This window comes from Salmo trutta, chromosome 30 (assembly GCF_901001165.1).
Source record: "Salmo trutta chromosome 30, fSalTru1.1, whole genome shotgun sequence".
In the NCBI taxonomy this organism is placed as follows: Eukaryota; Metazoa; Chordata; class Actinopteri; order Salmoniformes; family Salmonidae; genus Salmo; species Salmo trutta.
The window spans coordinates 14,008,060-14,024,302 of NC_042986.1; the positions used below are offsets into that span (position 1 = coordinate 14,008,060).

Sequence of the window (16,243 nt, forward strand, 5' to 3'; positions counted from 1 at the left end):
TTAAAGGCACAGTCAACTTAGTGCACGTAAACTTCTGACCCACTGGAATTGTGATCAGTGAATTATAAGTTTAATAATTAGTCTGTAAACAATTGTTGGAAAAATTACTTGTGTCATGCACAAAGTAGATTTCCTAACCGACTTGCCAAAACTATAGTTTGTTAACGATTAACTTGTGGAGTGGTTGAAAAACGAGTTTTAATGACTCCAAGCTAAGTGCATGTAAACTTCCGACTTCAACTGTATATGTACAATTATATTCATGGATTAATTTACCTCTAGAAGTAAATTAATCCACGAATACGAATATAATTTGACATTTATTTTAATTTACCGTTTTCATAAATTTTATGAGATAATCTTGAAGGTCATTCAAAAACAGTGTGACACGATCCAGGAATTAGGCAGGACTTTCATACCGTATAGCCTAGCCAATATATCACCTAACCCGCTGAGGTGAAATATAGTAACATTTAAGGATTTTATTTATTTTGATAACACAAGAGTTACAAAAATGTTTTATATACTGTATCTCTTGTGTAAAGTATGTAAAATGTATGTAAATCCCTAAATGTGTAATTCCCCCCTTGTACACTGCATAAAACAATGGATGTCTTCACAAAAATGTGTATTAGCAAACTGACTAAAATAAAGCAATTTGATTTATTGGAAGAAGGATCAAAGTGTTATATTACGATTGACTGTCTGATACCTTAAGACTGTCAATAATAAACAAAACAACAGATTGATTTAGTCTTTTGAATTTTGTCTCAACAATCATTCTGTCGTCTCAAAAACAGTCTGTGAATGGTCTGCTGGAGAGAGGTATTGGGCACCTCAGTGGAACTGGGAGGGGATGCCTAGTATTTGGTGGTCATCCCTCAGACCCTATAGACTAGGGAGGAGGCAGTCAGGGGCACCATGGAGCCTGTCTCAAAGTCAATCATGGTGTGGTTGACTGTGCTGTTGCTGATGATGCTGCTGGTAGAGGAGCCTGTACCCATCTGGCGGTCTTGAATGCTTTGGATGTAACTCTGGAAGGCAAAGTGGTAAGGGAAAAATTACATTGATTCTCGAGGTCTAGGATGATAGAAAATAATTGACATTGGTGACACAATGATGTATATTAGCTAAGTGCATAAACATTTTGAAATAAGTATTTTAATCAAGCTCATTCATTCCCATTAGGAGTGAAGAAACTCACTGGGGCCAGGACGTCTCCAGCATATCGCTTTAGGATTGGAGGCTTGCGATGGCGGTAAGTGCCCTGCTGGGGTCGTCTCTGGGCATCTCTCTGTCTGATTCGCATCAGTTGGATCTGTCTTTGTCGGCCACTGACAGGTACTTGGGGGCGTTCAATGTAAATTAGCATAGGACAGAAAAAGAGAATTATGTTGTAGTCAGTTTACATGTTAAGTGTAACCTAAGTATCAAATGAAGTAGTGATGACCGAGGAAGAAAGCATTCCATATTTTTTATGAAACTGACACTTACTTTCTGTGTGGGACACTCCTTTGGCAGTGAGCATCCATTGCACCAGCACCCCCATCAGACTGAATAGAGGACATACGCCTGTTATAACCCAGCTGTACCAGCAGAGGGGACGAGGGGGAACCTGAGACAGGATATCGTACGCATGGCCAGCCAGCAGCGACGTCTCTACGAAGAAGTCCACACACGCCATCACCACAGCGGCACCAACTGCAGCCGTGGAGAGCACAGTGAATAGTTTCTGCCACTGCAGTGTGAGAATGGCACAAAAGGTGCTCGTGGCCAGGTGGGCACTGAGAGGCGCCCATAGGGGGGTAAGGCTGTAAAACTGTCCGACAACCAGCAGGTTGGCAAGGGTGAGCAGACTCCCCAGATGTAGGCCAGTAATGATGAACCCCACAGTCTGTACCAGCATAGTCACCAGGCCACAGAGCACAGCCACTCCCAGGAGGATGCCTGCTTTGGTCTCCGTAGTCAACTGGGTATCCAGCACAGGCTCCTTATGGTACAACATGCAGACTAGTGCAGACCCAAACATGAAGCCTGACAGAAACATGACCATCTTAAAGCAGCGGTATCCTAAAGAAAGAGAGACAAGTGGAGGGATATTAAGTAAGAAAGATGGAGAAGGAAGCAAAGTGTACTTAAAGGGCAACTCCACCACTTTTTAACCTCATTTTCATTATCTCCAGCACAATACCATTGTCTACATATGTGAAATCAACGGATTTCTAAAAAAATAAGTTAAAAAGTGCTACACTATGACATCATCGAAAGTTAAAACATAAAAAAAACAGTGGTTTTCAAACGCTGAGATTCGTGGTGATGTGGAGCAAGAAAATACCCTCCCTCTGGCCAGAAACTTGTTGCAGGTTTTGAAAATCACTGTTTTTTAAAACATTTAATCCTACCCTGTGATGTCACAAAGAAGCATTTTTTCGGACCTTTTTGTCTTTTTAACCACAGATTATAGAAACGAGGCATTTTCACATATGTACACACAGGTATGGTGCTGGAGATGAAGAATATGAGGTTGAAAAGTGGTGGAAATGTCCTTTATGTGTACTAGGTTTGACTGAGTTGGGATTTATTAATTAAAAGTCATTTGTAGACTAGATTTTGTCTTTGGTAAACTGTACAGTTTGCAGAATATTTGAGAGATATAGTTAGCTTCACATGAGGCATAGTCTGCTTAAGACAATCTAAACGTGTCTATTATTAGACAACATTCACAGCGAGTGCATCTGTTGGGTTTTATGGATTTGGACCAGAATTACCTGGACCAGGAACTGAATTATCCCAGGTGGCTGTTCTCCAACTCTCTCACAGAGGAATGCAGCAGAACCAGGTGGCCCATCTGCCTCTCTTTCCTAGCCTATCCTGGATGTTATCCACTTTATACCCCGGGCTGGCCCAGCCCAGACACCTGGCCCTCCTGTGTTTACTGTAAGGTTACAGTATAGGTAGGGTATATCATCAATAGACTCAAAGTGAGCTGACGAAATAGTTTCACTTAGTATGATGAGGTTTTAATGTCAACTGGGAATTAAATAATGATGTATCTACAGTGGAGCATTGGACTGTTTTGTGTTGATACTGTGGTTAAATTGCAGATATGCCTATCATATCTTTAATGTGTATGTCTTGAGAGTGCATATGTGCAAGTTCCAACTGTCCTCTATTACAGGCCAGGAACTTACCAAAAAAGCAGTAGATGAGGCCGAACAGAAAGCTTACTGAGCAGACGATGGATGGGATGAGGTCATACTTCCTAGTGAACCCCAACTCACACGCATCCACTTCAGCCACGCCATAGAGGATATATTGATCCTTTTCAGCCTGCCTCCGCACTGTCCCATCAGTGACCAAGAGTGAGCGGGGGTGTGCCATCTTGGAGCAGTCGTTTAACAGGTTAGGATAAAGACTGTGCTTTTGTTTAGCAATTTAGGACATCTGTGTTGTTTTCCTGTCTTAGTCTCACGTGGGAGCATATTTCAACAGCCAACACCAAGCCAGGATATTGTCAGTGTTCCATTGGGACAGGACTTTGCTTCATTCATTTAATTAAAGAATGTGATGAATGCTTCATTTTGGTAGAATGTAAGAGCTGAGGAAACAGGAAGTTCCTATGAGAAGTGTGTGAATCTGACCCTTTCCTGTCCTGCACCTGCAACAAGAGGAGAGGAGAGTCAAATACATCCAGAGAAAAGTATTACCTCTTTAACCTGTCAAGGTGTAGGGGGCAGTATTTTCACGGCCGGATGAAAAATGTACCCAAATTAAACTGGTTACCACTCTGGCCCAGAAACTAGAATATGCATATTATTAGTAGATTTGGATAGACAACACTCTGAAGTTTCTAAAACTGTTTGAATGATGTCTGTGACTATAACAGAACTCATATGGCAGGCAAAAACCTGAGAAAAGTCCAACCAGGAAGTGGGAGATCTGAGAATTGTAGTTCTTCTTTTGAATCCCTATCGAAACTACAGTGTCTATGGGGTCACGTTGCACTTCCTAAGGCTTCCATTGGCTGTCAAAAGCCTTCAGAAAGTTTTTTCATCATTCTCCTGTTACTGGGCAGAGAATAGGAGCTCAGTCAATGCTATAGCTTGCTGTGATGGCGAGCTATGTACTCAGAATATTGAAAAATGTGCTTTCGCCGAAAAGCTATTTTAAAATCTGACACAGCGGTTGCATCAAGGAGTACTGTATCTATAATTCTTAAAATAATTCTTATGTATTGTGTCAACGTTTATGATGAGTATTTTTGTAAATTGATGTGCTCATTCACCGGAAGTTTTTGGTGGGAATACATTTTCTGAACATCACGCACCAATGTAAAATGCTGTTTTTGGATATAAATATGAACTTTATCGAACAAAACATACATGTATTGTGTAACATGATGTCCTAGGAGTGTCATCTGATGAAGATCGTCAAAGGTTAGTGCTTCATTTAGCTGTGTTTTGGGTTTTATTGACACATCTCCTTGCTTGGAAAATGGCTGTGTGGTTATTTTTGTCTATGTACTCTCCTAACATAATCTAATGTTTTGCTTTCGCTGTAAAGTCTTTTTGAAATCGAACAATGTGGTTACATTAAGGAGAAGTGTATCTTTAAAATGGTGTAAAATAGTCGTATGTTTGAGAAATTGAAATTATGATATTTTTGCTGTTTTGTATTTCGCGCCATGCTAATTCACTGGCTGTTGAATAGTGTGGGACGGTCACGTCCCACCTAGCCCAGAGAAGTTAATAGGCAGATTATAAATGATCTAACTGGACATTACTCTATATATCTAGTCTCCACATATACATCTAAGGTGTTGTCTAAATAATCTGCATAGAGATGGTAACCTCTGTACTACACAATCCTCTCCCCAGGAACCAGAAAAGGAAACTGAGATCCTCTCTGGGTCATGCATATTTTTCTTGACCCTTTGTTAAAATGCAGGATGCAGCTGAGGAAACGAGGGGTGGATTGATGCCGACTGAGTCATTGAGCCTCTTTGTTTTGAACATATTGTAAAGCGCCCCAATCGCAAAACAATGCTAAGCAAACAAACACCCCAACAGTAGGACATATCGTTCCAAAACCTTAAAAAGGAATTGTAGGGGAAACTATGTAACACAATTTAGAATAATCTTGGAAAAGTTGAAAAAAGCTATATCCTCAGCATTCAAACCACGTGCACCTTGATGACCACATGCTTAACTCTGCACCCAAGAGAAATTGTGTTGCCCTAGTCTGACTAGCAACAGAGTATGCTCTACATTGAATGACCTTATAAGCTTTCCAGGCAGATCCCCAGATAATTGAATTAGAGGCCTATTAGCAGAGTCTAGCTAGCCTCATGTCCTGCTACCTGCTTGGAAGTCACAAAGAAAACACTATCACTTTCTATGGCACCAATCAAGGGACTTTTGCTATTATAATATAACTTCATGTCAGGATGATAAACGTTTCATTTTTGATAATGAATTAAAACTGAACACTGAGCCATCTGCCAAAAAGAGACTTCCTGTGAAAATATATATTTATACTGTCAGACACATGAGCACCTCATTATCGTTTATCGACAAAGTAGTCATATTCAACAGGCATTACATGAGTGGTAAACCAAATTCCACTTGTTTGATCATTAAAAGATAGGATCACATATTTGGATCTGACATTAGCAGACATATGCAGACCAGAGAGTATCTGAGGTCATGAGTTTACAAATACTGTTCTCATTAATCATTTTAAGAGTCTGAAAATAAGTAATCTTACCGGACATATCCTTGCCAGAATTACAAACTGTGATGCGAAGGAAGAGGACTGCTACTCATTTGACCCTTGGAGGAGTTCCATTAGTTTGTTCTGTCTATGCTGCGTTGAGGACAACCTACTCGTGTGGGCATCCCTCTCATCTGTGGCCACTGGACCGCTGACAGCGTCAGACATCAGCGCAAGAGAGTGACCATCTGTGCCAAGCTTGTTCTGTAGATCAGAGGTGAGGCAATATTGTTGTTGTCCACATGATGTCTCTCCAGTCATACAGATTTACAGTTTACAACAGAGGAAAGATTGGTTAAATCCATTGCCAGACAGGTTCCATAATGAGTCAGGCATAATGGAACATGTCAGGGATGGAATATGGAAGTTTAAGTTCTAGAAAAAGTGAGTGTTCCAGGAAAGAGGTGATATTCTGGATGCTATGAGTAAACCGCTCACCCATACTACAGAATAATGAAATGCACTCATGTACTCTTGTATCTCAGTGTATATGCAAATGTTTAAAAAATGGTTTGTCAGAACAGAAAAATTCACTCACAAGCTTGATAAATGAAATGGTGCTTCATGATGACGTTATCAACCACTGATGTTTCTTTTTAGATTGTACACATACACATTTTATTCATAAGACTGACAGATTATTTATGAAACTAAACTCACAGAATGTACAGAGGTAGATTTACACAGTTTACAGTAGCCACTGGATTGAGATTGAAAAAGGATGAGAAAGTATGCCTCAGTCTATACCCAATTTGTCGTTTACACATATATCCAGCAAAAGATCACAGTCAAGATTTCACAGTAACACTGCATGGGCACGAACACTATTAAGCCAAATATCATGTGAAAAAGAGCAGATTAAAAATGACAATGGGTTTACTCATACTGCCAGAGCACTGAGCTGCAATGATGTTGAAATCAGCAGTAAAATAGAGCTGTCATACAGCATTAAGCGCCTCTGGTGAGAGGCAAATAAAGATGCTATCCTTTTGCTACACAAAATGTCCATCAGTCATGTACTGAGTATGTGTGTTGCTGTGTTTGAAATAAATCAATAGGGACAATTGTCCCACACCTCAAACAAGATAGGATAGAAGTAAAAAATATATATATTTTGTTTTATAAAATGTCCCCAAAAATGTTGCATGATGAATCATGTTGCCGTTTTTATTTCAGAGAGTAATTTATGCAATATTTTGATGCGCTGTTCACTGAACCATTCTTCTTGGTGACCGGATTGAATAAACAGATCTAGCGAGATTTAATAAATAACTTACTACATAAAACATCTGACATCTGACAAAGGAAGTTGTACGTTCTAGGTTTGTAACAGAATAAGCATATACTAGAGCCAACCCTTCCCAATTGATAGTTAGAAAAAGCTAAAGTTATGACTCTAGACACATCTTTAAAAGACGGACTCTTGATGCTCCTTAAAGAGAACTGTGAAGGCTATCATGAAATGTATAAGACTCATATATTTCCCCCAAAAGGAATGCACAGCATAAGGATATTGGGTTTAAAAGACAACAAAGGGAAGTCTCCTCAGAGGGTTCATACTGACACTGTGGACGTTAATCTGGCTGAATAACTCTGCTGGCAAAGTGGGAATCACTGACTGTCCCTGTTGCACCACCTATATTTCACTACTCATCATAAATCACATGTAGTGAAACCCCATCATGGAGTTATATGAGGCTTATGGGGTATATAGAAAGCGGTCGTGATGTGACTATCATTAATCTGATTACTGTTATCTATTTTATCAACTGACTATGTTTAATTGTAACTCGATTCAATTAATCATATGAAAATTAACTCATTAGGAATTTGGGGCACCACGGAATAAGTTGTTTAACAAGTTACCATCTCCCAAATTAAACTCGAAGATACATCTATAAATTATACATCAATAACATTCACTTATTAATCATTACCTCATCAGTCTCATTCTGAACCCCAGCCTTTCTGAATATTCAGTACTACACAAATTGATTTAATCATTTATTTACCAACTAACTAAATAATAACACCAAATATATACACAAACACAGCATAATAATAACACAGAATACAGAATACACATACACACCAGAACAGAGCGGCACGTTTTGCTCTTGATTGTAATCAGAGATCTAATATAAATACTATGCATGCCAGTCTCTCTTGGCTATGAGTTGAGGAGAAACTGACTGCATCAATTCTTATTTTTATAAGATACATTAATGTGTTGAAAATCACAAATTGTTTACGTAGTCAACTTACACACAGCTCTGACACACACACTTATCCCACCAGACGTGCCACCAGGGGTCTTTTCAAAGTCCCCAAATCCAGAACAAATAAATTCAAGAAAGCGTACAGTATTATATAGAGCCCTTATTGCATGGAACTTCCTTCCATCTCATATTGCTCAAATAAACAGCAAACCTGGATTAACAAAAACAGATAAAGCAACACCTCACGGCACCTCGCCTCTCCCCTATTTGACCTAGATAGTTTGTGTGTATGCATTGATATGTAGGCTACGTGTGCCTTTACATTTGTTTTATGTAGTTCTGTCTTTGAGCTGTTCTTGTCTTGATGTTCTGTATTAATGTCATTTTGTGTTATGTTTCATGTTTTGTGTGGACCCCAGGAAGAGTAGCTGCTGCTTTTGCAACAGCTAATGGGAATCCTAATAAAATACCAAATACCAAATACATGAGATAAAAGAACCCTAGTGGACTGACAAGATATTATGGCTGGTTATACATATGGAGAGGGAGGGGTAGGTAAAGCGAGGGAGAGACAAAGAGGGAACACTTGGATACATTCAGAACCTACACTCAAAGGAATAGTAATACTTTGCACATGAACCTCCGCTCATTCGCATAAGAAATGCATATATTTACGCGTAGATGTCTTTCTCTGTCGTCTCTCTGTTGAAACTAATCGATCCGTCTATTGGGAGTGGCTTGATGTAAGGCTCTGGTTGTCCACCAGAGGTCACAATGTACTTCTTAGTTGTAGAGCTTCTCTGGTAGTGAAGTGTTTGTTAGAACAGGTACTTCAGATGCACCAACGGTTGTCTGAGATGGGATGTCTTCCTTCCCCCTCGTGTCTTTAGTCAAATTCTAGGACCTCTTTTACATGCACAGCTCCAGACTGTGAATGTTCTGGTCTAGTCTTTATCTTTTTCACTCATGTTGAGAGTTTCAGAGTTTCTAACCATTTCAACGTGTAGACACCGCTCCATGCTTCCTGGTCTTTAACCATTCATAATGTCCGGCTCACACCATCCGTCTGCTTGGTCTCAATGGTTGATTATTCAGGGTTCAGCTCCCGACCACTTTACACGCCAGTAGTAACACGGCAATGTACTGGTCTCACCATTTCAGCCATGTAGCCACCACTCCATGCTATCTGGTCTGGTAGTTTCAACCATTCGTAATGTCACTGCCATTCTACTTGGTTTAATGTCAATTTAGTTACCAAGTCCTTTTATCCTCGGGTAAAAAGGGTGCGTTCCATCACGCCATCTGTGCTCACTTGGGCGTGGTTACTGACTGGGCACAAGTTTATATGAAAAACAATTATCTAATTTAGAAAGCTAAAATGACATTACTATCTTCACAAAAGTATTCTCATATTTAATCATGTATTTTATACCACATTTAGATGTAAACTTGATACATAGAATGCGTACACTTTCAGAGTTACAGTTACTTTGTTATTCCATCCTTAATGACATCACAAAATAATAAACAATATGACATGATTATTCTTTAGATCCCCACGGACCATTCTTAACATTCTTATCTTACGAATATTGTTCCAAAGTTCATTCTCTTGGAGAAAAGGGTTTTGGCGGCAATAGTCTCTCTGTAACAAAAGGAGGTTTATTTCCCAATACTGCAGTGAAAGAAAGAGTCGTCAGTTGCAAACTATTTATGACCAGGTGCTAAGAGTCATAAAACTGGCCCAACTCACCCCTTTCCTCTCCTGTAAGGGGGGGGGGGGTCTAGCTATCTGTCAGCCATTTGCAAAGCTGATCTGGCACCTTTGATCCTCACCAAAGAGAGAGAGTCATGACAAAGCTATGGTTTTGAGATTATGCCGACGCCACAATCTATGTGCTGACGAGATATTTTTTGTATTGTATTAGGATCCCCATTAGCTGTTGCAAAAGCAGCAGCTACTCTTCCTGGGGTCCACACAAAACATGAAACATGATATAATACACAACATTAATAGACCAGTACAGCTCAAGGATAGAACTACACTTAAGTATCAAAAGTTAAAGTAAAGTATAAACCATTTCAAATTCCTTATATTAAGCAAACCAGACGGCACAATTTAGATTTTATTTTTTAATGGGCGGATAGCCAGGGGCACACTCCAACACTCAGACATCATTTGCAAATGAAGCATTTGTGTTTAGTGAGTCCACCAGATCAGAGGCAGTAGAGATGACCAGGGATGTTCTCTTGATGTGTAAATTGTGTGTGAATTGGACCATTTTCCTGTCAAAATGTAACGAGTACTTTTGTGTGTCAGGGAAAATGTATTTTCTTTAGGAATGTAGTGAAGTAAAAGTTGGCAAAACTAGAAATAGTAAAGTAAAGTACAGACCCCCCTAAAAACTACTTAAGTAATACTTTAAAGTATTTTTACTTTACACCACTGATTTTGATATTTGTCCCTACTTGCTATTTCTGCCCCCTATCCATGTCAAATGTGACCACATCACATGCAGGAAAATGTTTCTGAACACTTCTAAATGAATGTGGATGTTACCATGATTACGGATAATCATGAAGGAATTGTCCAATAATGATGAGTGAGGAAGTTACAGATGTACAAAGATCATGCCCCCAAAACATACAATTTATGGGGGGTATGTTATTTATGCCTCTAACTTTTTTACTCATCATTATTCACGATTCATTCATGATTATCTGTAATCATGGTAGCATCCACATTCATCAAGAAATGTTCAGAAACATATTATTTTCTTATTTACTATAAAAGTTACTCCAAAATGACACAATACGTTATTTACCACTCATTTCTATTGTGCAAAACAATCCAAAATACAACCAAAACAAAGTGCAAATGCGTCCAAGCTTGTAGAGTCCCAAGCTCGATGTAGTCATTGCGTGCTAGGAATATGGGACCAAATACTGTATTTTGAACTTCTTTAAAACACATATAAGTGAATTTGTCCAAATACTTATGACACCTTCAAATGGGGGACAAGATACATAAAGTGCTTTCACTTCTAAATGGTAAAAAAGATATGTATGAAAATAAACGGTGACATTCTGAACTATCGCTTCATATTACACATTTGATCTCAAATCCAAAATGCTGGAGTATAGAGCCAAATGAAACGTTTTAGCTTCACTGTCCAAATAAATACATAGGGCGGGAGTGTATATTTTATACCTACAGGCATTGTTGCTCACAGACATATCAAACCAAAAGGTTTAATCATTTCTCAAGACCATTCTACGTGGGGTTCTTTATGGCACTGCTGATTGGAATTCTGAAAGTGTATTGATTATGACTGACCATTTACCCTCCATAAATGAAAGGCGTTTTTCACTTCAGTGGTCCAGCCAGGAGCTGTGGTATTTGACTCCATTCATTTGAAATGGTTGTGGCATGGGCATAGTCAACAGAGAATACATTCAGTCGGATGTTTCAGATGTCTCATCCAGCCAATGTTTGTGAAATAGATATAGCATATTAGTTGTACACACTGTAGGTGCAGAATCTGCACCTTTTGTTGTTGCTGACAGAATCTGCACCTTTTGTTGTTGTTGACAGAATCTGTACCTTTTGTTGTTGTCGACAGAATCTGCACCTTTTGTTGTTGTTGACAGAACCTGCACCTTTTGTTGTTGCTGACAGAATCTGCACCTTTTGTTGTTGTTGACAGAATCTGCACCTTTTGTTGTTGTTGACAGAATCTGCACCTTTTGTTGTTGTTGACAGAATCTGCACCTTTTGTTGTTGTTGACAGAACCTGCACCTTTTGTTGTTGTTGACAGAACCTGCACCTTTTGTTGTTGTTGACAATCTACACCTTTTGTTGTTGTTGACAGAATCTGCACCTTTTGTTGTTGTTGACAGAATCTGCACCTTTTGTTGTTGTTGACAGAACCTGCACCTTTTGTTGTTGTTGACAGAATCTACACCTTTTGTTGTTGTTGACAGAACCTGCGGAGAGTGAAATCCCCAGAGGTACGAGGAAGATCTGAGATGATCATTTTTATGGAGTGAACAGTGTCTGTATGATACAGTATGTAATTAACATTTTTATGGAGTGAACAGTGTCCATATGATACAGTATGTAATTAACATTTTTATGGAGTGAACAGTGTCCGTATGATACCGTATGTAATTAAGATTTTTTGTGTGTGTTTTCTTGTGATTATACTGTATGTCAAAGAGAATATTGTAACTTGTTAGGTATTTATTTCATTTGTAATTTATTCCCATTAATTCCAATATTGAGCACTGGAGAAACCACGTCTTTATTCTACCCTTGGGAAATCCACAAGAAAATCCATTGAGTTCCACTTGTTGCATCACTTGGAGAATATACAAGACGCACATGTTTAACTGCAGTTTCAATAATGACAAAATAAACAATAGGTGCTTTTCAATCATAGCATTGTGTTTTTCATGAGAATGAATTGTAGAGGGTGGTAGAAAGTTAAATTCATAGGCCCAATTCATAGGCCCATGTATAACAAATTGTTTTCCATAACATACCCTATACTAGGCCTACACCATACTACTGCCATAAGATTCCTGCATGTCAACCAAAAAATGTAGGATATTGCTCAACAGTTTAGAGAAGTTTGAGGTGTCTATTGTTTGTCATGCAGCAGCAACCCAACCTAACAATACTCTTGGGTTCTCTGTAAGCTCCATTTTTTTATCGACCTTTGACTTTGTATGAAAAATAACAATACGCTATATTAATAAGCTGTTAAGACATGTGGGCCTTTCTGTCTCTAGGCAAGGCTTAGTTATAGAGAATAGATGTTTTTCTTTTCCCTCTCAGGGGAAGACCTAACAAAGGTTTGTGTCGAGAAAATGGCCACAGAAATTACTAGTAAAATGGACGTGTTTTGGTGTATTTCTTATCTGTACAGCCTTTGCGGCCTCAGATTTACAGTGTCCATTTCAGGATATCCTCTCTCTTCCTTTGAAAGTCTCTTTCAAAGTCTAAAATGAATTTGATGGATTGCAATTTCAAAGTCTGCACTTGCAATTATACTTTGGTGACGGACACCCTGTTGATCCTTGAATGACATTTCTATTCCATTTGTCTTTTGGACAGTGTTAATATGGCTGAGTTTACACAGGCAGCTCAATTCTTTTTTTTCCACTAATTGGTGTTTGCACATCAGATCTTTTTCAATTAGTGAATAAAATAATATTTGATTTAATATTTTGTAGTCATAAGCCATTCAATCTCTCTGCTAAGTATCCAGGAAAGATGAATATATTTGTATTCATGAGATCTCAAAGTGTTTACCCATACACGCAGAGCATTAATTTGATAAGACTGGAATGTGGATAGAATCACAACATGTAAATCACCAGGCAGATGATCTTTCCCCCAGGTAAAGATGTCTGTAATCGTGTGGCAGCTATGGCTGGTCAGGTTTCTAATCAGGAAGGGCAAAAGAGTGCATGACTGATTTAGCTGTCTTAAAAACGACTTTGATATGTCTACTAACACATTCCTTTGCCTGGAATCTCTTCTGTGCCCGTAATAAGTCTAAGTAAAATGTATCCCTTTCTGTCCACATGCAGACAGTAGTCAGTATGGCCCTCAGGAAGCCACAACAATAGATTTTACCACATAATGTAGCCTTGTATTTAGGAACTTTTGTCATAACAGATTCATAATTACTCTTATATCACTGTGGTTGATCACTAACAAATCAGTTTCATTGTTTACTGGGAGTTTTGGCTGAGACAAGACAATGGGATAATGTTCAAACCAGAGATTCAGTCACCTCAGATGTCTTAGAATGATATCACAGACTGCATTTTCTTGTATCCCCGGGGATTTCAAGTTCTCCCGGGTTTTGTCAAAAAGAAGTGCAGATTCCAGGCATACAGTACAACTTCTAAGCTATTTTGTAAGCCTTGGGTGACAAGGCTTCAGAACCTCAGAGTAGTGTTCGATTCTCAGAGACGTTCAGTCTGGAAATTGCTTCAAATCCACAGATCTGATGGACATGACAAGTTTAGTTTGTGAAAGAGGCATAAAATGCTAGATTATTTTAGGAAATGAATCACAGAAATAGATAGAACATCTACATCTATTTGAATAAGCCCTGATGTTCACTAACAACAAAACCAAACATATAACCCTATATAACCCTATATGGAAAGGTCAGGGTACAGTGTGATGGCCACACATTTCATCTGAAATGTTTGCTATAGCTTTATGACTTTGACTTGAAAGCATCAGACAGCTATTATAGCATTTGCTCTTCTGCGAATGGATGGACATATGAAAAGATTCATGTTTTTATCCCATCTCCTCATGGTGACTGACGGTGTCTATAATTGTCCTAACTTGGGTTTACATAGTATGAATGCTAACCGGGAAAAACATAGTTATCCACCTAACATTCAGAAAGATCAGCTGATTGTTTAACAAAGCAATACTTGTGTTATCCCCAGATGATATGTTTTTATTGTTTTCGCTTCCTCTGACATATGTCTTATCATTCTTATCTTGATGCCTCATGCTCTCTGGGGCAAAAAGCAGCTGAACACACCATCCCCTCAGTCACAAAGAAAGGAAATAAAGCATATGCTAGACTGAGCAGAGAGGACATATGACACTTTATATATTCCAATATGGCTGAGACATCTGCTTAAAACAATTACTGTGCAGCAAAAGGCAATTTCACAAAGTCTAGTATGTGCACTGTAGCATAGAAGGCGGTCATAGAACAATAGAAGTCCATGGGAAATAGGGTTTTTACAGGAGACTTTCTTTTAGGCTCCACTCCCAGGATGATATTGCTGCTCACAGATGCGCTATGATATATAGTTCAGCAGCACTTTACTGCAATGCAATATTCCTGAGGTGCTGCTGGTCTTTAAGACACTTGAAGTTGAATCCATAATGGATGTGCATTGCTCTTTTACCACAGAACATCGCAAGGGATATTTTTGTTGTTGGAGAGGAATTGATACAGATTTAAATACTATAAGGACAGCATAGCCCTGTTCACAGTGAAATGTTCTTCCTACTGGCATTGAATGAAAGTATGTATCCTGCTGTTCACTGTAGCCTACTACTTGAATTGTGTTACGGTTTTGAAATCCTTTCATCTCTCAAGTGGCTGAGCACAGCCTGAAACATGTGGTCCAGATTAATATGGTCAAACTACCATCCCGGCACTGACAGAATGTGACTGGTGCTCAGTAAATCTGGGTGACAATGACATGGCCGAAATATTAATAAGATGGATGACACGTAGTTTCCTCCAGGACTGGTGTGTGATTTGCTCTATGATTGATAGAAAGAGGCAACCTGTGAGCCACATACTTAGGTAGAAAGTGTAGACAGATCACCCAAGCCACACGCACCGTTACTTTACTGAATAGGTCACCTGTACCAGTCTGTTGGCCAGCCTTGTCTGAAAACCCCTTCTGTTATTCAATACGGAACGGAAGGAATTATTTGGCCAACTTAGTCAATATCTATCGACTTAGGCAAGTCCCTGTTTGTTTCTGCAGGAAACACATATACGCTTCAGTTCTCTCTGAGCCAATGACGTTTGTGCCTCGGAAGGCTGCATTTAAACCGCTGCTTGACTGGTTATAGTTCTGGAACTGGCAGTAAACAATCCTGAATATGCCTTCTGAACTTTCATCCAATGAACTCAAATATTATGTTATAAAATGGTTCGGTAGACTGTTATTGTTCAAATGTTTTTATCTTGTTCTACCCTGAAAACCATTTCAATAGAACTTAGAAGCATAGATTAAAGCTAACAAAATGATCTGCTACTTCCCCCACCTTACCTCTGTTTATTAAAGCCTCAGAGCATACTGAAAAGAGATCTAAAACAAATTCAATGTGCTTAGACTCTTTAATTACTTTGATATTTTCTTTGCTGAAGAAATTCATTCTGATTGCCATCAAAATGGCCATTGCAGTAGCCTTGATAAAAAATGATTGAGACTACAATGGGTGCTCTATTATTGAGACTACAATGGGTGCTCTATTATTGAGACTACAATGGGTGCTCTATTGTTGAGACTACAGTGGGTGCTCTATTGTTGAGACTACAGTGGGTGCTCTATTATTGAGACTACAATGGGTGCTCTATTATTGAGACTACAATGGGTGCTCTATTATTGAGACTACAGTGGGTGCTCTATTATTGAGACTACAGTGGGTGCTCTATTATTGAGACTACAATGGGTGCTCTATTAT

General features: G+C 38.9%; 1 protein-coding gene across 1 annotated transcript; it reads right to left on the reverse strand.

Annotated features, from left to right (window-relative positions):
* Positions 1–351: 351 nt before the first annotated feature.
* Positions 352–5,965, reverse strand: LOC115168022 (transmembrane protein 198-like). The gene is made up of 5 exons (XM_029722870.1): positions 5,767–5,965; positions 3,192–3,658; positions 1,495–2,070; positions 1,205–1,344; positions 352–1,034 (listed from the first exon to the last, which is right to left on the reverse strand). The coding sequence occupies exons 2-5, from the start codon at positions 3,379–3,381 to the stop codon at positions 882–884; spliced, it is 1,059 nt and encodes a 352-aa protein (XP_029578730.1). The 5' UTR covers positions 3,382–3,658; positions 5,767–5,965; the 3' UTR covers positions 352–881.
* Between the last annotated feature and the right edge of the window lie 10,278 nt (positions 5,966–16,243).